We start from the raw sequence: 23,099 nt of genomic DNA, 5'->3' as shown, positions 1-23,099 counted from the left end.
TTTGATAACAAAATGAACAAATGTGCCAGATAAAGGTTATGTATATATTATATATTACTTTTTTGGGAACTTTTAATTCATTGTGAGACAATTCTTCATTTCAACAAATCAAGAAAACATTCATTTGATCTTAAATTATGTTCAACAAATCATTCAGTGTCTGGTGTGAATGATTTGTGAGATCAGTGTCTTTGAAGATCTGAAGTTTCCAAAACACTTCTCAACATGCAAGCCCTCGTCTGTCCTGTTGTATCAACTTTAAAGTGCTGGCTCTGGTCCTGAAGCCATTAATGGCATAAGCAAAGGGACAAGCAGGGCTCAGGCTCTGAGCTGAATTTGGTTCAAACAGGCCCATGAAGCAAAAGATTAGTACTGACTGGTATGTTTTGCCACTCTAAATCACTGCCATAGAATATAATAAAATCCTGATTAGCTCCATGAACTTCTGATATCATGGAGGGCATCCATTTTCATCTGAACAGGCATTCTTGTGGTAAAATGCCAAAAGATTAGGCTCCAATACTGCATTTCTGTATCTACAAACATCTACATAAATCTATAATCTACCTTGAGCATTTGTGCAGAAAAGATTAAATTTTCTATTGTTTAAAGAGAGAAATGGAAAAAAAACAAAACAATCAGCACATTGGTTTCACAATGCAGAGTTTATAGTTGAAATGCAGGTAGTGCTCAAGAGTTTACAAAGTGCAAAAAAGACCAACAGTTATTAAATCATTTGCTACGACCTGCTGATATACAAGAACGCTGCAGGAATCTGTGAGTAATCATTCCTTCATGATATAACTCATTTATTTGGCTGGAACTGCCAATCACCTGCGGAAGACGCTAGAGAAATTAATTTACAAAAGGTATACAAACACTTTCACTGTATCTCATTTCATCAACTCTTTCCACATTGCTCCCTGTACACATATAGACATAATCCAAAGGTTGTTTCACAACGCCGCAGCCCATGAGTAATCGTGAAACAGAGTAGTTCAGTCATTTATCAAATTCTATATATTCTCTCCAACAAGGAGACTCGAGCCTAAACTCACAAAAAATATGCTGCTTATTAGAGACAAATAGCATATTCCATTGAGTCAGATCCAACAAAATGTACACTAAAGACTCTGCTGGGTACTGCCGTTGGCTTGCTGCAAAGGAAAACATTCAGAAACACATTCCTAAACAGTCAAGGGAGAGACTAACCTAACGGTGGGAGAACCTGACAGTCAAAAATGTGAGAGGGAATTAATTGAGTTTGAGGGGAAACTCAGTTGTACTGGAGCGATCCAAGCAGGGTTCCCAGCAGGGTCAGAGGAGGGGAGAGCGGAGGAGAGGAGAGGAGCAGGGTGATGGAAGACAAAATAGGAGAAAAGCAATACAACTGATATAACTCCTTAATTGTGAAATACAATTCAATAAGAATGTGGGGCATCCAAATCATCAACTGAGTAATGAAAAAACAAACAAACCAGACTATAACATTGCCAACACGTCATTTGTAACATGCTGCCATCTTGTGGTAAAGTAGTGCCAGTACATGTTTGGCTCCTCATTCAATCTTTTCTGTAAATCGGAAACATGGGTGTTGGCTGCGTGTGAAATATTATGAAATATTCTGCCTTCTTTGCTTTTTGTTGTTAATTCTTTGGGATTTTGATGCTGTGTGCTGGGGAAAAAAAAAGGACATCCAGATATTAACAGCACCATCCCTGGTCTGGCTATACATTTGCTATCTGAAATTAAATATGGAAACCATTCTTTGATTCACCGACAAAATAAATAGACTAATACACACTTATGTATAAATGGTCAGCCTTAAGCAATTTTCTACCAAACCCGTCATACCTGAATAACTGTGATATTGCTGGGATTTTACAAATATCATCAATAACAATACAAATACACAAATATATATCCCATTGACCCATGTTGTCAACAACATTTCCATATATAAATGCAAATATGAAACCCGATGATTTGATTCTATAGTATATACAGTACTAACACAGTAATTACAGATTTCACTCACTTTGCATGATAAGTATTGTATCTGTTTTGCATATAAGCTCCTGATATCACTAGTCCTATTACAAAAAAACAGTCCTGAGTGGCAGAGATGACAGTAGATCTCAAGCTAATTTGTACTACAGAGTTACTGCCTTCTTTAAAAAGTTAAATGTTTTGACAAAATTGCTACATTCATAAGTATTCTAATTGAAAGAGTGATGACTGAAATTCGTCAAAACAGACAGTAATGCTTAAAAGTGATGCTTTTACAGTGTAAAACTCAAAAGGGGAAACAAACCAAAGATTTTAGCAAAGGCTTCAAAATCACTGCAGTACAAAAGGGTGCCAATGTTAGCAAAAAAAAAATACAGTTTTTAACCTATACATTTCAAAGTCAGTGCAAATACTCCACAAAGAGTAAAGACTGATAATAATTCTCTGTAAAGTGTGCAAAGCATTAAATCCCAGAAACACTGAGGCTCCAGTTTCCAGTAAAATGCCTAGCTTCCAGTGGCAGAGCTGCAGTGTATTCACACTTTACAAGACCTAATGAGAAGTACCAGAAGAAAGAGAAAGCTGTGGGTTTTCTCTTCACAGCACCTCATCGCCCTGCGCATTGTGCTGTGCATCTTCCATCTGAAGCTGCTGATACTTTCTTTTGAAAAATCCAAACTAGAAAGAAAAGTTTGACAGAAAAAGTGAACCAAAAGAAAATTTCCACAGATTTTTAAAAGACCAGTTACCAGTTTTAACTGTTTTCTTTCTTATATCCCTGTGCTATGTAGCATATTGGTGAGGAATTCTTGGAATCAGTAAACTTAAAGCTGCAGATTCTTTAAAATCATCCATATCTGTTCATGACAGGAGGGTGCAGCAAAGATGAAATGCTCATTTTACAAATGTACATCATCCTAAGTTTTACATATCCTACTGTTGTTCCTCTAAATCTTAACAAAAAGCAAGCAAACAAACAAAAACATACCTTCCACAGCAGCGCAACAGCCAGAGCCAACAGCAACAGTCCAGCTATGACACTGCCAGCTATGACGCCAACTGGAACATCGGCCGTCTCTCCAGGTTTGCTGACTCTCAACCCAAGCTAGAGAACAAGAGAACAGGAGACATCATTGCCTTGTCTGTCTCAATCAAATCCAGGCGTAATAGTTTAAAATAAAACCAGAAATGGCATGATTAACAAAATAAACAAAAATAAATGAATAAAATATTCTTACATAAGAGCACTCGTGTGCTTTACACTGCTCTTTGCATACAAAATTGTGAAAATGATCGGGACAATTGAGTATGCTCATCAGCTGGAGTAACTGAGCTGCTCTTTTAAGCAAACAGCATCATGTTAGTCAGATTTAAGCAGTAAAGTAAAAAACTGAAATATAATCTTACAGTCAGCTGTTTGTTTGTGATAATGAGCAGATCAGGTTTGTCGGTCTTCACTTCCAAACTGGAGGTCAGCTCAACGGTCTGATAGGTGGCCTAACATAAAACAAATTACACAAATTGTGTTAATATAACTTAACTTAAGAAATGTAATGATAATAAAAGCAGACCATCTTTCTAAAATCGATGTGAAGATATTTACCGAAATAAAAGTGCTGTTCCAGATCCTCGTTTTAACGTTCACAAAGTAGGTGCTCTTAACTTTAGTGTCTTTGAGGATGCACTTTATAGATTCACAGTTTGCACTCTTGCAGTCCTGTTAGTTTAAAAAAAAAACAAACATCAGGAAACAACACTCAATATTAGCAAAAAAAAAGCAATGTGATATTATTTAAGGTGGAATCTGCATGTACTGTAAGGCTATATGTAGGAAATATGAAACTATAGAAGTAGTGCATCAAAACCATCATCTTTTGCATACAAACTATTTTCTTTCATATTATGGGTCAAAAGATTTCTGTGCAGATGTGCAGATGTGCAAATTTGGAATTGTGCATAACTTCCTGCTAAAAGCAACAGTTGTATAAATATTTCACTGACCAGCTTCTCCATTCCTCTGAAGCTCTCTGCAGAGAAGGACACAGTCTGAGTGTTCTCGCCGATCTTCAGAGGGTTGACTAGATTGTGTTGACAGCTGACTGAACCTCCCTGCAGAAGGAGGAGAAGCCTTCTATCATTTATTGCACGGATATAACACTTGAATCCAGTAAAAGTTGAAGAAATTGTACGCAGCCTGATAGTTAAAAACAAATTTGGGAGTAAAACTTAAAACACAAACATTCATAACAGAAAACAACGTACACACTCTTTCATTTCTAAGCTTCGACCACTCGCTCTGCACTTCCATCCTTTCAGCATGTTTGGCAACATGTTTTGTTCATTTTTTTTCCTTTGCACTCTCTCTCCTCTGTGCTCCCGCCCTAGGCCCACGCACCTGTGCTCACCGTCACACCTGCAGCCGATCCCAGCTGATATGGAGCACTATTTATGACGGCGGATCTGTATCATCCTTCGCTGGATTGTTGAGCCATCAGTGTCAGTCCCTCTAAACCTGAATCTGTTTGCGACTATCCCTAACCTGGACTTCTTTCTCTGTGTGTATATAGATCTGCCCTGGACCCGAGCGAGCGTGTGTGTGTTTGGAACCCACTGAGAACGTGTATTGGATTAATCCCTGCTTCCCCCTGGAGCCCCGGACCCTTTCCACCACCACACTGTATATATATTCTCACCTGGTGTCTCAGTGTAAATAAACGCACTTTCTCTTTACCAAGGATACCTGGTCTGCGCGTGAGTCCGTTTCAAACATTGTGACAGAGTGTGTGGCGGGTCTCATCTGCCAGCAGTGGAGCGCTGGTGTGGCTCCACTGCCGCACCAGTTAGTTGTGAGTAATTAGCTTGTTGGAGGCTTGACTGGTTTAGTAGGTTGAGTGTTTAAATAGCCCAAAGCTAATCGGCATGAAGACCAGGGTTATTGGAGTAGGTCAACACGAGGGTGCTTCTACTTTACTTAAGGGACATGTTGCAATGACCTGAAGGGACCCGGAGCAACACTGACTTTTGTCTTTATTAGCGTTTATGTGGGCCTTAAGCTGAATCACGGAAGGGATACAGGAATTTGTTGCAGCACCACATGAAGCTTTTCTGGATCATTGTACGAAAGATGAGCTTGTAAGACTTGCAGACACATATGATCTTGATTTGAGTGGTATTGGTGAGAAATTTTGCAAAGAAAAAATTAAATCTGCAAGTATCTGTGGCTGGGAAAGAGGAAGCTGGCCACCCTTGAGTAATGCCATCATTGGTTTCACAAAGAAATTTGACTTCTGAGCAACAGAAAGAGCCAATTTTGTTGCAGATGTTGTATGAAAAAGAAACAAAAATGGAGAAACCACAAGATGATGAACTCTTTTGTATACCAAAGTATTCCAGAGTCTAATGTGAATCTGTCAGCAAAAGCTTGGTTGACACTGGGTCATGCAACAGGACATTGATTCCCATTCCAACAGAATGGCTGAAAACCAAAAGAAGTCCAGACCTCAACACAAGTCAAGTAATGTGGCAGGATCTTAAGAGAGCTGTGCATAACTGAATGCCTGCAAGCCTCAATGAAATGAAGCAACACTGTAAAGAAGAGTCGGCCAAAATTCCTCCACATCAACACGAGAGACTGATAAAGTCTCTTATGTTGATATAAATGATTACTTCAAGATGTTGAAGGTGGCTCTACAACCTACCGGTACTCAAGTGGACTTAGTTTTTGGCACTCTAATTCTGCATTCCTTTTTAAAAAATAAATAGATAATGACATAAACAGCTTTTAATCTTCTTGAACGTTCCAGGGTTTTGGAAACTGAGAACTCACTGTTTGTTCCTCCACGCTGGTGATGTACAGGAGCCGATTTCCACCTTTACTGGTCATTGGCAGATTAATAGTCAGATATAGAAGGCTCACGGGTAGGTAACTTGTAGAAACCTGTAAATAAATTGCATTACAGACGATACATTTGTTAAAATAAAGGTAAGAATTCTGATGATATTTTATGAGACTGATTTATTTATTGCACCTCTGCTTTAAAGTTATACTCTGGACCGATGTCATCGTAGGTGTTCACTGTTAACACTGGAGTGGTTGCATCTGCCACAAAGAAATTAATATTTGGGTGCCTAGAATAAAAAGTACATGAAATGAATGTTTTAACATTAATATCAGCTTTCAGATTTACCCTTTGAGACTAAATGAGAAAAAATAATATTAAGGTAAGGAAAACTCACTTGGATAAACTAATCCCAGTATCATACTGAACAGGAAAGGAGAAGTCCACTTCATTGTCTGTATCTATCTCCTCTTTGCTGTCACTTTAAAAGAAAGAGACAACATTATTAATCACTAATAATTTTAATAAAGCTGATTACTGGAGCTGAGTTTCTTTATAATTCAGTGTACCTCTTGGCCACAAATTTTAGAATGGCTTTATCTTCCAGCTGATCAAGACTGTATTCAAAATTTATGCGAAATTTTATCTGTAATGAAATAACACAATATTTTTTCCAAATATTTCACAAACAAAAACATGTATATCCAAAAAGATTGGAGAAAGTTTACAATTTTATTTTGTTATTTATTATTTTTTCCTTTATGGGGGTTTGTGCTTACCTCTTGGTTTTCTCTTAATACTGGATATCCTATATGGCAAATAACTTTTTCTGTTTGTGATGTGCATTTGACATCCTCTGTCTGTAAGGGCATAGATTTAGTAGAGTACACAATATTATGGACCGTGGCTTTATTCCACTGGCTTTTTTCTTGCTTTAATATTCATTTTTTGCTGCTTTTTATTTTTATTTATTGCTGTTCATACACTTTAGAGAAAATAAGAAACAAATTCTTTTGAAAAAGTTTACTCAAAGAGCATGTTGTTTTTCACATTAGCATCATGTAAACATAAGTAGTTTTTATTAGCCATGCTTACCAGAGGAAAGATGGAGGAGTAGTAGAGATTTTTGGAGAAAGTTATCACGAGTTGCGTGTTGTATGCATTCTCCTTTTTGTTCTTCACAACAACTTCAAATGACAGCTCTCGGCTGTTAGGGCTTACCAGACTGGGTGCTGAGCTGCAACACAAGAGATCAAATTATGTTTCTTCATGTAACAGCAAGAGTATTTTTCAGAATGAGAAGGAAAGTTTAAAGTTGTTTACCCCTTAATTTCCCTAAAAGTTGCTTGCTATTAAGGGTGATTTCTTTTACCTAATCACAATTACCACCTTAGACAGTTTTGTGTTGCCTTTCTTAAGATTAAGAGAAACAATCAGTCAAGTGTACAAAACAGAAACCAATACTAGCTGCAAAACCACAAATACATTGAAATGCTGCAGTACGGTCTATAAAGTCCTTCCTACGCATTCATGTGAGTTAATACACAGAGAAGTCAAAATCTTTTATGTTTTTCAGAGTCTGATCCAGCAATTTTATGGGCTCTAATATGTGCAATAAAGCAATGAAGGCAGACTTGTAAAACAGAGGAACATTTGTAACGTTTGTTAAGAGTTAAAAGCATTTCTTTCTTCTATGGTGCACATAGTTACTTTACACTTGCCAAGATTTCAGCCCTGTTAGAAAAACAAAGGTGCTTTTTTTTTGGCTGGTATTGCAATATTATTGGACTATAACATGTAGGGTAAGGGTGTCAAACATAAAGTCTGGGGGCCAGAACTGGCCTGTCAAAGACTTCAATCGGCCAGCGGGACAAAATGTGGAAAATGTGAATAAACACATAAATTTTGAAACTGTAATTTCATACATTTTAAAGCTTGTATATTGATCTCCTCCACAGCCATCATAGCACAGTACTGAAAAAATAATAAAAATACATTTCTGCTTTTTTACAATGTGTCCACCATAAACCATAAAATATTAATTAATTTGCTTTGAATTAACAAAACTTTTCTACTTTATAGGACACTCTGGTCAATGAGCTACCAGCTTTCTGTAATTTTTTTATACATTTATTTCTTACAATTTAAACCAAGAGTTGTGCTGACTGATTTTTTTTTTCTTTAACTACGCAATATTTCTTTATTATACATATATATAAAATAAATAGATGTATGGTTCCCATATTGTGATATCTGAGAGATTAAATGCACAGTTAAGCTATTTCACACTGACAGAAAGGATATTTTCAGCACACATAAGATCAAAGCGACCCCTGATAACAAATGAGTTTGACATCTCTGATTTAGGGACTGGAAGAGAGATTATTACATTAAATAGTTCTTAGGTTTATGAACACGTTCTTCTTATATCCACTTTTGCATTAACATTTCAGGAAGAAACAAATCTATTATAAACTCATTTCTTTAAGCCCAGTACCAATATTCGGTGATTTAAAAATCTGAGATTCTGACATTTTAGCCAGTATTTCTTTCCTTTCTTTCATGAAGCATAAACAGATTTGCCTAACATTTGTTATGTCTAATTATTCATTACTGTGCTAAGAGTTTGTGGCATTACAAACACGTGTTATCACTGGGAAGTTTTCCCCTCATGGAAAAACTTTGCAACATCAAGACTCAAAGCATGTTTGCAGGACGCTTCTCCCACTGCCTATTTAATTTGATCATTTTCATTTATCAGTCTTCATAAATGCTGATACCAATAGATCAACATATAGCTAATACTGGTTGCAAACACTGGCTTGTTGATAAATTAGTTGGGCTGTATAAGTTATTGAAGATTTATTATTATCATAGCAAAAAAAATGCTTCAAATATAAAGAAGGATGTAGCCACCTGTTTTAAAAGGCAGAGCAAATGCAAAGTACCTTAAACCTGAACTTTTTCTAATTGCCAGTAGGAGGAGACGTCTCTGCTTGGAAAAAGAACTACAAATGTTTATAAATGTTACTGAACAAAACTTGATACACAGTTTGTAAATTTTGGTCCCACAATTACATATAATTTGTTTTATTGATGTATTGTTTTCAGGGCCTTTCACAATTATCACTCACACAAATAGTAAAAAAACAAAACAAAAAGACAAAACACAGCCACACACAATCTTGTGGCTGCCATTACACATCAGGTAGATTCATAAAACAAAACTGGTCCTATCTTTACCTGTAAACTCAAAAAACAAAAATATTCACGGCACATGGTGTCACGATCCCTGCACATGGCATATTTTACCTTGTCCAGCTCAGTGTTTCTTACCCGGATGTCTTTGCATCTGTCTTCACACTCAGCACTAGATCACTGTTGCACACCTCATCAGAGCCGCAGTCTTTGGTGAAGGGGATCTAAAACAACGACACGGCAGCAAATTCAGCAAATTGCATTTTTCTAAAATCGCATTTCCAACAGAACAGACATCATAAACGGAAATGATTACATGTCTGCTAAGTTGGGTGAGCTTTAATCATGCTGCTGGGAAATAACAGCATAGCATGACTTACTGAAACCAGCCAGTAATCATCTCACAGGTAAAACATGTTATTTAAAATGACTGTACAAACAACTTTACAGCTTCGTCATAAGGTCTTCTGTCACTTGATTTGTTTCCTGTAGGCATAGCATGAGGGGAAAAATAATAATAATAATAAACTTAGAATCAGGGACATGTGCTGGGTGTCAAATACTTACAAAGAACTGATAAGCATTTTCAGAAAATTTGTCAAGGACAGGGTTCGCATTTGGATCCGCTTGTTCAATTTCTACTTTCAGACTGAGGGAGTTGTCAAAGTCTGGTGTCTCCTGTTGAATACAAAGTGTATGAACAAATTAAGGGATCTTTTTCGAAATAATTCACACCTATTCTGGGGAAAAATGTAGTGTAATATATCCACAATCCACTACCTGAACATAAACTTTGTAATCTTGACACAGGCCTGTGGATGGCACTTGTTTCACATCTTTCAGAAGGCGTTCATTATTTTTTACAAACATTCCTCTTGATGTCACTCTTGAAGACAGCAAGTCAGCATCCAGAGTCAAAGTGTATGTTATATCTGAAAAAACAAAGCAAAAACTATGTGTGGCACATTTTGTCCCTTCAGTCAATCTTTTGTGTTTGGATTATCTTGATCAGACTTTCTGGAAATGGACTGATTTGCTTTCCTGTTGAGAATCAGATGATAAACCTGTTACTTACAGCACTTGTCTTTTTGATTAATGTAAGCATAGAGCCACCATCCAGTTACCAAAAATTAGAGTGAAAAGAGAAACAACAAGGCTGACTCAGACTGAGCCAGTCCCCAAATACCTACAACTTCTGCCTTTGTTATTTGATTTTTCTGTATCTGAAATCATGATTTATGACTAAGCTTGTTTTAAAAAAAACAAAACAAAAAAAACCTGTCATAAACATCTGCATAAGTGTCTGAACTCTATGTTAGTCTGGTATAAAATCCTTCAAGGGAGTGCACATGTGTACATATTATATATTTACCGACGGTTCCAGCAGGCGTTGCAGGTCTAAATGCAGCGGTGAAACACAGTTTGGTGTCAAAGCATGAATGCATGCGACCATTAATGTTGCAGGGTTTGTTGAAAATGTTGATTTTATCAGGATTGAAAGAAGCTTTAACTGTCACAGATGCCACCTTACGGGACCTGAGAAAAAGTTCAGTTTGAAATGACTAAAAACACGGACTGATATATGCGACACAGTGTAGAAAATCATAATATTAAACCATAATATTTCCCCTGAGTTGCACTTGCTTAACTCACCAGAGTTGCACCACCTTGCCATAGGCCCCCACTGAGATATCAGGGAGTTCATCACCATTCAGATCTTTATAGCTATCTAGAGACCTTCCAAAGTACTTCAGCTGATGATCCAGGCTGAAGCCAAGAATTCTCTGAAAAGAAAAAAAAAACATTATGTTCACATACATATGTTATGTAAAAAGGTATTGTTATTAAAAATGTTAGTAATATGTACTGTACCTGTGAGAAGTCTACACCTGACATGTCCCTCTTTCCATTGTAGATGTAAATAACACCTTTTTCTTTCTCTTCCAGCGGTGCTCCAACTACAACATCGTTGAAACCATCTAGGTCCAGGTCAGGAATAGCAGAGATGGCCATCCCAAAACGTGCATCCATGGTTGGGGGTGGACCCTTAAGGAATCCCTTCTCGTTCAGTATGCCCTTCAGAAGATAAGATGGAGATTGTATGCAGCTGATGAAGCTAAACATATAAATTAAAAACAAATCTATAAAAGAAGCTGCATATGTCGATCAATCTCTTTTGCACTGTTGTGCAGGAAATCCATACCACAAAATGGAACTAAAATAGTAGTCAGTGGTTAGTTTTACCTTGGTGACAGAGAATAGGAAGACTCTGCCTTGCTCTCTCTTTAGCTCACTCATGTACATGGGCGCACCAACCAGCAGGAAGTCTGTTGTCCCATCTTTGTCTACATCCAGAGAGCACAAGACGCTTCCAAAGTATGAGCCAATCTGGGAAACCAATTAACAACGGTTAACTCTGATCCTTACGATTCACGTCACATGAATCACTCATCTTGAATCAGATCAGTACCTGTTTTCCTCTTTGCGAGTCTATGATATGAGATTGCTTCTGAGCATCGACAGTGTAGACGATAACTTGCCCAGAGTGGTTTGAACGAGGTGCACCAGCCACAAAGTACTCGTTGGGTCCAACACGCATTGTGGTGACAGAGTAACCTGGAAAGCAACATAAAGAGAACATTCACTAACTGACAGATAAACTCTTTACATATTCTTACTCGGTAAGTGGCAGAATGTAGAACAATAACATAGATTTACTCAAGTCCTCAAATAATCCTGCTAATAATTACTCTTCTACATTTATTCAACAACAATGGTGCTCTCAGTTATTCTGGCTGTTCAGACCTCTAGTCAGGCGCACTTTGGGTGTAGCAGTGCTGTGAATGATTTTGCTAAACTATTTATGAATAAGAACGATGGCACAGAAAGGTGTCCTGCTTCAACAAGCACTATAAAATTTCATAAGGGTGATATCACTCGAGAGCAGTTTGTACATGCCCCCGCTGTCTCAAGAAGCTCAAAAATCAAGGAAAACATCTGGGGAATTTTTTTTAAATCAAGGACTTATTCGATCAAAATCTTTTCTGCGTTCACAACGCCATCAATTTTGATGAGAGTCCCAAAACTATTGGCAGAACTGCATCCCCAAATCTTGACAGAACCACCACCTTCTTCTACAGCTGTAGACACTCACTGTTGTACCCCTCTCCTCATCTCCACTGTATATTTAAATCATCACTCTATAAGACATGTTGCCACTCATTTCTGGTCCAGTTCTTGTGTAATTTGGCATACCTCAGCCCAGGTGCCTTTTTTGCCCCCACATGTTTTTGAATATAACCTGATCTCAAAACCCCCAAAACAAAACAAAAAGGGCACCACCTCTACCCTAATTGTGCAACCCTATCACAGCACAGTATTTTTCCAACCCAATGCCTGATTGGTTCAATAATCTGCATTCAGCAACGCGCTGGACTCCTGCAGCTGTTGCAAAGCAGCGTGATCTGCTAAAGCCACCTTAACATTGGACAAGAACCTGAGGAAGACTTGGTGCAGGAGAGTCGAGAGAAGGGAGGAGTTAGCTGTCTCTTGTTGCTGTTGCAGCAGAGATATTGCACTGCCTCAGACACAGACTCAGGTTGCCACTTCTCAGAGCGGAAACCGACTTAACCACAGTGCAAAACTGAGAATCTTGGTGTTTGTTTTAAAATATTCATTGCTATCACTTAGGGATGCCATCACACGTTTAACACACTGTCTCACAGTTCATTTTCTTATACAACTGAAAAAGCAAATTCATACCGGGCCAGTCTATGACATTGTAAACACGAGATCAAATTTTGGATTTACAAAGGCTAATAGCTCTTTGCAAATCACCTAGTTGTTGCAAAAATATTGTATTATTTTGCCATTATTTCATTATTTAATGTCCAACTGTGCTATATTTGGCATCTTTAATGGATTTGACTAAAGAAATTGGAACAAATTATGTGTTTGTTTGTGATACGCTGCGAGCAACAACAGTGCGCAACGATAGAATTTAAAATTCAGTGTTTGCTAAGTTGTCTGCTATATGTACTGGTTCATCCCTTGAGTTAAATGCCTTTTTATGCTTGAATGATTCAGGTTTGTGCTAAGCTGCTTAACAAAGGCTCTACCCTGAAAAGTACAACGATTGGACTGAAATGAGTGAAACATAAAAACTTCATATGTAATAAATTCATAGGCCTCCAATGTGGCTTTCAAAGCCATGCAGTTGTAGTGTAAACGTATTGGTATTAAAAAAATAGCCATCCATTACACCTATCCCTGTAGTGTTTTATGCAAACAGTTATCTAACAAAGTCAAACTGTATTATAGATTTGGTCCAATAAATAAAGAATTAAATGCCTACCCAGTAGTGAGCTATGGTTTTTGTCTTGCAGTGAATCTTCAAAGGCTGAAAGAGGGAGAATATGTACTTGTGACCCTGTTTGATGTACGACAGTCCCGCTCCAGGCATAGGCTCCCACTGCTCCGAGCATCAATACATCCTTAAAGAGAGAAGATCAAAATCTAGGCAACAAACACTACACCACTACATGACTGCATGACCAATATGCACATATAACATAAATCGGATCAGATCCATCAGATACAAATACTAACGCTTTAACCAGCTATTCTTAAAGTGGTTTTGCACATGTTTCCACAGCTTAGCAGGCAAGAAAAAAGATGTCTGACAAACCTTTACCCTTTTTAATCTGATTCATTTTTTGGCTGAGTGGGTACCTGTTTGCTGGAATAGTGAGCACTGAATCCAACTTGGGACATCTCCATTTTGAAGCTGTCTGCCCCTTTTCCAGTGCCTTGTGGGAACAAAGCATTATGTGTACACCAGAATCAAAACCCAAACATAACAAACGGTAACATAAAGATAATGAAAACTCACATGTTAAGATCTTAAGTTAGAAAAGACATGTCATGAAATTAATCTACAGTGCTGTGAATTTGCTTCCTTCCTGATTTCTTCGTTTTCTGCATATTTCTCACATGTAAATGTTTCACATTATCAAATAAATTTTCACACAAAGAAAAATGATTTTTTGATTACTGCTTAAACAGAACCTGTCTGACAAAATAAAGGTTTATTAGGCTAAAAGATCTCAAATGATAACTCATCATGTCACAATCTAAAGAACAGATGAGAAACAAAGTCACTGGACAGAGTTACAAAGCATTTGCTAAAACCTTGGGACACAGCAAGAGTCCACCAATGATTCACCCAGGAGATCATAAAAGAACCCAGAATAACAGCTAAAGAACTGCAGGCCTCACTTGTCTCAGTTAAGGTCAGAGTCGACAATTTAACATTAAGAAAGAAACTGGGCAAAAATGGCATCCAGTTCCAAGGTGAAAAAGACTGCTGACCAAAAAGAACACAAAGACTCATCTCACATTTGCCAAAAAACATCTTGGTAATCACATACCTGCCATAAAACTAACAGCATTTCATGAAAAGAACATCATATCAACAGTCAAACATGCTGGGGGCAGTATGATGGCCTGGGACTGCTTTGCTGTTTTATGACCTGGACGACTTGCCATAATTGATGGAGCCGTGAACTCTGCTCTCTACAAGAAAATCCCAAAGGAGAATATTTGGCCTTTAGGTCGTGGTCTGAAGATCAAGCGCTGATTATACAGGACACTGATCCGAAACACACCAGTGAGTCCACCTCCAAATCAAATTGAGATGCTTTGGAATGACCTTAAACAGCCTGTTCAGACTTGAAAACCCTCCAGTATTCCTGAAATAAAACAATGCTCCTAAGAAGAGGGGGCCAAAATTCCTCCCCAGGGATTTAAGTGAGTCATTGACAGTTATCACAAAGCTTCATTGCTGTTCTTGCTGCCAAGGGTTGGACAACTACTTATTAGGTTCAGGGGGTAATTACTTTTTCAGACAAGGCTAGGCAGGTTTGGGTAGCATTTTCCTCTTAATAAAGGAAATAATCTGAAACATTTTAAGTGACAAAATGCAAAAATCAAGCAATCAAGATGGGTGCAAATACTTTTTTATGGCACTGTACATCCACTGTCACATAGACTACATGTTATATATAGTTACAGTAAACACAACAACAGGACGGGAAATGGCATAATCCTCTATGTACCTTCTATGCTGAAGATGCGGTCGCCCAGAGTTCCAGCGATGGTGTAGAGGAATGCCTCTTCAGATACGTTAAAGAAATGTTTCTCTGTGGGTGAACTGGCGATGGATTTGATTTCACTTATAAGCTTTTCTGTGTCGATGTTATTTCTTGTGTAATAACCCAAGACCTATTTTTTTAAAAAAACAAAAAACAAAAAACAAAACAGCATTTCCAGATTGGACAAAGTAAATATAACGAGGTTTAAGTAACAAATCAAATCAGCAAATTAATGAGCAAATTAATAAACTATCAGAAAAGGAATTTAATGCAGGTCAGTACTGTGCAGTTAGCAAGTACAAGTTAGAAAGGTGAACTATACTTGCTAGCAGTTCAAACACTTGTCAGAGTTTGCACATAAAGTGGGCAGTTCTTTAAAACAAAGGATGCTTAAATGCAGAAAATGAGGAAATGTCACCATTACATAATACGTATGATTCAAGTCATGGAAATTTATCTTAAATATGTGACTTGGTTACCTGAAATTCAGTGTTATGATCATACTTTTTACACATGAATAATCAGCGTAAATGGTAGATGAGCACTTACTGCAATACCGAAGCGGGTAATGCCCTTCTTCTCACAATCGGCAATAACTGCTTTTGTCTTAGATGAGTCATGTGATTCACCATCAGTGACAACCACCATTACTTTGGCAGCGTTTGGTCGGCCGCCGTTTTGGGCACTAAAACCGGCAGTGCTGAAAGGAGAGGACAAAGCAGGATATTGGATTTATTTATGGATAAATAAAACAAATACATGATTCTGATGTGATAAAAATCAACTAACCTGGCAAACTCAATTGCCTGGAAGGTATTGGTCATGTCCCCAGACATCTGCGTTATTTTAGATGCTGCAGAAATAGCATCTTTGTTGTTCTGATACTGATTCAGTTTGAATTCAAATTTGGGGTTCACGGCATACTGGATGACGCCAACCTGGCATAATAATGTTAAAAAAATTATACATCAAATTACAGACAGTGGCAATAATGACAACAGGAAAACTAGAAAGAAAGCGTCCCCTTTTTCAATTACAGGGATTTACATATCAGGACATTATAAAAAATAATCTGTTTGAATCCTGTGTGTGGAAAAAGTATACTCTAACTGCTTCCATATAAATTAAGAGGGTAAGTAGGAACAGGAAATTTTGGCAGTTTGCTTGGAAACATCAGGAATGATCTTTAAAAGGCAAACATTACTACTCGCCAATCTGGGGAGGTTTAAAATTGCTAAACAATTTGAAATCCATCAGTCTACAATGGAAAAGATTATCCACTTGTCTAAAACCTTCAAGACAGCTGCCAATCTGGGAGTTGACATTCAACCCAAGGTCAAACCTGCAATGCTCAGAAAAACTGCAAAATAAACCAAGAGCTCCATCTCACATTCTGGTCTCAGTTAGTGTGTTAAATATTAAAGTTTATGTAAAACTAGACACAGACACCGCGATGTAGGGGTGATTATTTGGGCTTGTTTCGCAGCCACATGAGCTGTCTGACAGCTAAAGCTTCGCCAAAATTTGGTCATGCAACAGGACAATGATCCTAAGCACAGCAGCAAATCTACAACAGACTCAACAGACTGACCTTAAACTGACTGAAATCATGTGAGAGGACAGAAAGTTGTGCTTAAACAAATTCCTGCAAACCTCAATAAACTAAAGCGACCTTGTAAAAAAGAGCGGGTCAAACCTCAAACAATGATGTGAGAGACTGATAAAGTCATCTGTGGTCAAATTACTGATTCATGGTCTGTATATACATTTTCACACACTGCTTCAGCATTTTGACCTAGTTTTTGTTCAGTTATTACATCATGTAAACTGTAATTTGTTCTTGTTAATTTGAGGTTGTATTTATTTAATTTTAAGTTCTGGTAAGGACATTACCAGATTCTTACAAGGATATTATGTCCTGAGATGTAAAACCTTATAATTGAAAGTGGATGTAATTTCTTTTTTACCAATGCTGTAAGTCAAAACTATTGACTTACAGCTTTAGTTGCATAGTTACCTGTGTACTTTGGGGTCCAATGTCAAGAGCGGGTAATAAATTCTTCAGGAATTCTACAATGGGTTTCCAAGGAAAAATGCTGTTGGAGCCATCCAAAACTATCACAATGTCCATCAGCCCTCCACACTCTGAAAAAGTCAGTAGTAATTAAATAAACTGTGCTCATGCAATGCATTTATTTATCACTCATTCAGCCACAGCCTTGAGCTCTGACACTTGCTTGGTATAATATGTCGTATTTAACTCCTAGTTGCACTTCACCATTTGTTAACATTATCGTGTCTTTCAACAGTTTAAACAAAATCAGGAATCAAAACCACAACAAGGCCACAAGAAAACAAACCTTCACAGTAAAACAGAAGGTAACCAAAAGATATGACTAACAATGAAACACGAAGGAACTTGAAAAATGAAGAACATTGTCTGGAGAAAAAAATATTTCAAACTTAGTCTTTAATTAAAAATGTTTTGTAAGATCTCTGTCAGATTTTCCAGAAGCACCGGGATCTATCTGAAACTGGTAATTAAAGAGCTGTAGATTAACAAAAGGCTGTATTTCCTTTAGTTAGTATTGAGGGAATACTGCATGAAAAGGCAAGCACTACAAGAAAGATAATGAACTATACACAGCATATTAAAACATCTTACTCTGGACAGCTGGAGAAAAGGCAGGTTGAGGCCGAAAGACGGGATCCAATTTGGCACATACTCCTGGGTAGTAGTTTTGAGTGCCACACTGCTGACCCCAAAGTGGACCGCATGTCTGTATCAGCCAACCACAGAGGAAGAAACAAGGAAGTTTAAAGGAAGCTTGTTGTTATGAGTATCTTTAAAGGTTTCCAGTGATATCTTGTGTATGAACATTTTTCCCGTCAGTATATATAACACAACATTAGGTGAAGTGATATCAACTAATGCCCTCAGTTGATATCACTTCAATTCTGTTTTATTTAAACAGTGCCAAATCACAACAACAGTCGGCTCAAGGCACTTTATTTTGTCATTTAAAGAACCTACAATAAATATTATATCATGCTTTGATCATTTTGGACAGTTTCTTATTCGAGGTCATCTACCTGTGCACTTCTGGACAATTTTCATCATGGGTGCTATTTTTACATCACTGTGGAAGTCCCACTTTCAAGCACTTTCATACACACTCTGAATCTTCCTCATGAACCTTGAATTTAGATCCTCAAACCGTCTCTGGCTGCAACTCAGAGACCAAAGTGAAATTCTTAATTATATCTTGTATTGTCAGTTTCCTAAGAGTCATATTTACGTTCAAATATCAGTACACAGCTCAGTCACGGGCTCATCTAGCATGGGCTACATACTACATACTACAACAACTTCGTAACAATCCAATCTAAACAACCAGCTCTGCTTTTCTAGTCTAGCTCCCTAAAGAGACCACCCATATTTTTTTTTATCACTGGAGTGAGTCACACACAGTTTGTGCCAACTTATAAACAGGAAGGAAATAGTGTAGTAGCAGCCAAACATAGTGAATAAGGCATTAATAAGTTCTTTATTAGAACTGTGATGTATGGAGTAATGAATAAGGAGTTGTGTTGTAAAGGCCTAACTGAATAGAAAGTGTTAGTCACTGAGGTGGTTATAAAAATACATCACTGAGCATATAGACTGGAAATAGCTCTCCTTATGCTCAGTGATATAGTGTTATTTCCTTTTTATGATATGTGTGAAGTTGCACACACTCAAACAAACATACCGTCAAACCATTGTCACCAGGCGTTCGAGTAAGAGTCAAACCCAGTGACATGTTGGCATTGATATTTTTAACCTCTGGAACATTGACAGAATCTGTAAAAAAAAAAGTGGCAAAGACATCATTAGATTACTGTTCAGATTACAGTTCTCATCAAGAATTTCTACAACCTGAAGAAAAAACTTCTAAAAGCTCAATATATGAAGTTATTACAACTTTGTTGGATTTAACTGTTTTGTCTGACGAATTTGGAAACATAAAAAGGACAGAATGACTTCTTGTGTGTTTCTCTGCAATGTAGCCTCTTATTTGTGAAACAAACATCAAAATCCTTACCTTGAAGATTGAGCTTATCACAGCTGTTTCTGGATCCTGTGATGGGACATTTGTAAATATCCCCCTTCCTGTTTTGACTGTAGCCACTCCAAGGAGCACCAACCAGGAGCCTAGGAAAAAGAAAAACCCGAAAAACATGCAGTGTTGGCGTTATCCTTAAAGCTTTACCTACGTATGGGAAATTTTGGTAATCGCAAAAACACAAACATTTTCACATAAAATACAGAAAACTGATTTTTTTTTTTTTTTTATCAGTCTATGAACTTGGAGCACTGAGTTTTTCTGTTCTTTTTAATAACATATGTGGATAATTCAATTAGTTCATTCTTTAAAACAAACATCAAAGTTAAAACAGAAAATATCCACTTCATGTAATTTATTCCCACAACATCCAGCTGTTTCTTGCTGTTACTTAGACATTTCTCAAAATCTAGAGCTCAACAAGGCACAGGAAGAGGCACTCATCCTTCTGTCATATATGGTATGATGTGTAATTGTGTGTATCTCCTGTTTAGTTTGCAGACTACCATGCAACGTGCAATCAGTAGTCTTTATCAGATTCTGTATTTCCAAGTTACGCAAATAGGTCACTCCTTCAGGCAGTGAGTTACTCTGACAAATGGTGACTCAGAGTGTACAACAGTCAGACACCTAGTTGTTATTACTGTTTAACTAATGTTAAACAGTAATGAATTTTATTACTGCTTTACTGTTACACATGTATAATAAAAATTGGCGAAGAAGGTTTAAAACAGTACAGTAACGTGCAAAATTAAACATTTTGGGCTAAAAAAAAGTCTGTATCCTATTCAATATCTATCAGCTGTTATACGTGACAGGTAATATCAGCACATGTTTAGTTACATGTTCATGTTTTTGTGAAAATGCTCAACCTCAGTAGTGATACCACAGGAAATGAAATGGCAGCGTTTCCACACTACAACCCTTATAAGAGTGGTGTGAGAACTGTAGATGAACAACAGCTGTTTAACAACAACAAAGTGCAGCTTTTTAAAGCATGGAATGAAATCAGCTAAGGCCACTGCAGTTTCCATGTGCATCACTTAAAAACGAAATAATGTGTGAACTGTTGACTCAATAGTTAAGACTTTTGAAACTACTGTTGTAACTGCATTTTTGCAATGGAATGTATTGCTTTGAAAACTTGCTTCAACTTGGTGGTAGCGTAGCAGTGTGGAGACTTGTTTGTGTGCCAGTAAGTGGCTTGAACATTTCCAGTTCCATCTCTTTGCAGTAATAGACTGTCGTTTCCAACTCGATTCTTTTGAAAATAACATGATGTGACTGCACGCGCATTATCTGATTCAAAGATATTCGTTTGTGTACAACAACAAGATTTTTTTTCTCAAGTGTACAATTGTTTGAAGCTTTTAAGTCAGTTTGGAGCCAATCACTCTGTGATGCACGTCCGACTCTTTGCGCAACACCAAAATGAGCCTGTTGTAGCATGCAGGCTGATAACGAGGACCTCAAACCTGTCCTCTGTGAATGCCATTATCTCCCCCGCTTTTAATGCTGTTTCTAGGAAAACTGCAAAGTAATATGCACACCGCTTGAAGGCTTATAGCAGCTTAATGTTTTTGCTATAAAACATTAAAGACAAGAAAACATGGCGATGACACGGAAACCTCTTTGATTCAAGAAGTTTTTTTTATGTTGTGACAGAAATTCATACCATTTGCCTTGATTGTTTTCCACTTGTTGGACTGTGTAACCAAACTCTTCTTTTGCTGTTCCGCTAAAGATCTTGGCACCTGCAGTACCAAGGTTGAAGGACTGTGCCTGCCAGATACTGTCAGCTGGTGGAGGGGAAAGAGGAATTAACATCACAGTGTGACAACACAAATATCTATCTGCATTTCATATTGCATTTGATGTCAGAGCAGGATTATAAGTATTACAGCTTCAGTTTTATCTTCAGCAACAATCTGAGGCATCTGTGGCTCATGCTCTGTTAAAAACCGCATCCCCTTAACTCAGTGAGAAAGGCAGACGATTAAAAAGCTTCACACACTCAGAGTTCATACATTTCACGAAGAGTTGAAGTTTGAGTTAGTAGAAGCTGTAACGGATCAGTCTGTTTCTAAAGAGATGGCTGTATTCCCAAACACATCCATTTGAATCCCCTCAGGTAGAATATTTTGGTGCAGCAATAGACCCACAAGCCCATACAGGCAGAGCAGAGCTCAGCTTTCAGCCTGCCTCTCTCCCTTCTCAGCAGGTAGAGGATTCACGAAACCTTCACCAGTCTTGTGTTTTGCCACGCCCGTGTACCTGCAGCACAAAAAAAGCTCGCTGCGTCCCGTGCACAACCCAAAAACCATGAATAACAACTGAAACAGGAACAGAAATAAGGACCGGATTAAAAATGTCTGTCATGTTCTGCTCCACAGCTGCCACACATTGGAGGGCAGCGATAGCGAGCAGTATGTGAAAATATTAGTTATTTCCTTTATGATCTACATAACGTAGAGCCTTGACTATTATATTATTTCTACAAGAGACGAATAAATGCTGGAAATCTCATTAAAAATAATCTCCTGGCTAATTATCCGGTGAAATTCACACGTTTTGCAATATGTTCAAAATGCGCAAAAACCGTTCAGAGGCTGAAGTTAAATATACATCAAATAACTGATACAGCTTAGTGAGAAAAAAGATCTTCTGAAAAACTATGAAATCGCCGCTTTTCCCGGCGAGGATTGTTTATCACCCTCGAAAGGGTGGCGGCGAAAAGAAAATGTGTTAACATCTTTAAAGTCCAAAACAGAAGTTTGGTACTTACTTATGACAATTAAAGTGAAGACAGTATTCCGCCAGAAGTGCTCCATCCTCACCGTTAGTCCATTTAAGTGAACAAATAAAGTCCCGCACTTGTCAAAACAGTCCGCAGCGCGCAGTCAGCAGTGACGCGCCGGGCAGTCTAAATATGGCTCTGTCTTCCGCTTACCTGTACACACAGAAAGTACCGTCAAACAGTGAGCAATAAACTCAGAGGAACTGGACCACTTACAGTCTGGGGTGTGCTCAAGCTATAGCTCTGTATAACTCGAAACCAAGTTAAGAGCAGACAGCAGTCCCTCAGGCAGATTTCAAAGTCCAGTTTAAAGTCCACTACTTTAGAGATGAAATCTCCGAGACATAAGGAAAGAAAATATGAGTGTTCCAAGCAAGCCCACACCCGTCACCCTTAATTTTAATCCCCTTTAATCATCATTCCAGGGCTTCACTATTTGTGGACTAACAACACTTAAATCATCCGCTGACAAATAAAAAGCAATTATCATCAATCAGTTAACAGAGACCAGTCTGAGACGTCTCCTCCCCCTGAGCTCGAGCTATACTCTTTGTATTTACAAATCACTGCAGAGCGGAGAGTTATGTTCATGACAGGGCAGCTTAAGAAATGTCAAATATCCAGAAGCTATAAAATGATGCCCAAACAATAGAAAACTCTATGAGATATGTTTGAAGAGTAACCAAAAGCCTTTCTATATTAACTGGAAAACAATGACGTAGGCCTTTCATAAAGCAATGGTCAGGGTGGTGAAAGAGTTGAAAGAGCGGTTTTTTCCAAATTGCTCACTTAGAAACATCTTTGGCCGAGCTCTCTGCGCAGTATACCCCAGACAGATGATTACCCCCTCTGATGTCATAATGTTTAATGAGCAAGTAACTCATAGTAGTTAGGTTGTGTAACTTTTTTTTCACTTTAACTTGGAAGCCTGACTCAGACTCTGAGTGTTTGGGTCTAGAGTAGGTCTGAAAAGGACCCTAATGACTTCGTGTCAGTT

The 23,099-nt window shown here is 37.8% G+C and overlaps 1 protein-coding gene across 1 annotated transcript; it reads right to left on the bottom strand.

Annotated features, from left to right (window-relative positions):
- Nucleotides 1-646: 646 nt before the first annotated feature.
- Nucleotides 647-22,193, bottom strand: itga2.2 (integrin, alpha 2 (CD49B, alpha 2 subunit of VLA-2 receptor), tandem duplicate 2). The gene is made up of 30 exons (XM_087849283.1): nucleotides 22,091-22,193; nucleotides 20,981-21,104; nucleotides 19,285-19,394; nucleotides 18,952-19,043; nucleotides 17,865-17,979; nucleotides 17,217-17,344; nucleotides 15,989-16,137; nucleotides 15,749-15,899; nucleotides 15,164-15,329; nucleotides 13,779-13,855; nucleotides 13,402-13,540; nucleotides 11,518-11,663; nucleotides 11,292-11,435; nucleotides 10,920-11,123; nucleotides 10,701-10,831; nucleotides 10,420-10,583; nucleotides 9,828-9,979; nucleotides 9,615-9,725; nucleotides 9,186-9,271; nucleotides 6,945-7,086; nucleotides 6,629-6,709; nucleotides 6,419-6,495; nucleotides 6,247-6,330; nucleotides 6,039-6,138; nucleotides 5,837-5,947; nucleotides 4,012-4,119; nucleotides 3,614-3,727; nucleotides 3,418-3,507; nucleotides 2,999-3,115; nucleotides 647-2,688 (listed from the first exon to the last, which is right to left on the bottom strand). Exons 1-30 carry the CDS (start codon nucleotides 22,134-22,136, stop codon nucleotides 2,608-2,610), a joined length of 3,540 nt encoding a protein of 1,179 aa, XP_087705409.1. The 5' UTR covers nucleotides 22,137-22,193; the 3' UTR covers nucleotides 647-2,607.
- Between the last annotated feature and the right edge of the window lie 906 nt (nucleotides 22,194-23,099).

Source organism: Neolamprologus brichardi, chromosome 12 (assembly GCF_056152115.1).
Source record: "Neolamprologus brichardi isolate AB-2024 chromosome 12, ASM5615211v1, whole genome shotgun sequence".
Classification (NCBI taxonomy): Eukaryota; Metazoa; Chordata; class Actinopteri; order Cichliformes; family Cichlidae; genus Neolamprologus; species Neolamprologus brichardi.
This window is presented reverse-complemented; position numbering and strand designations above follow the sequence as displayed.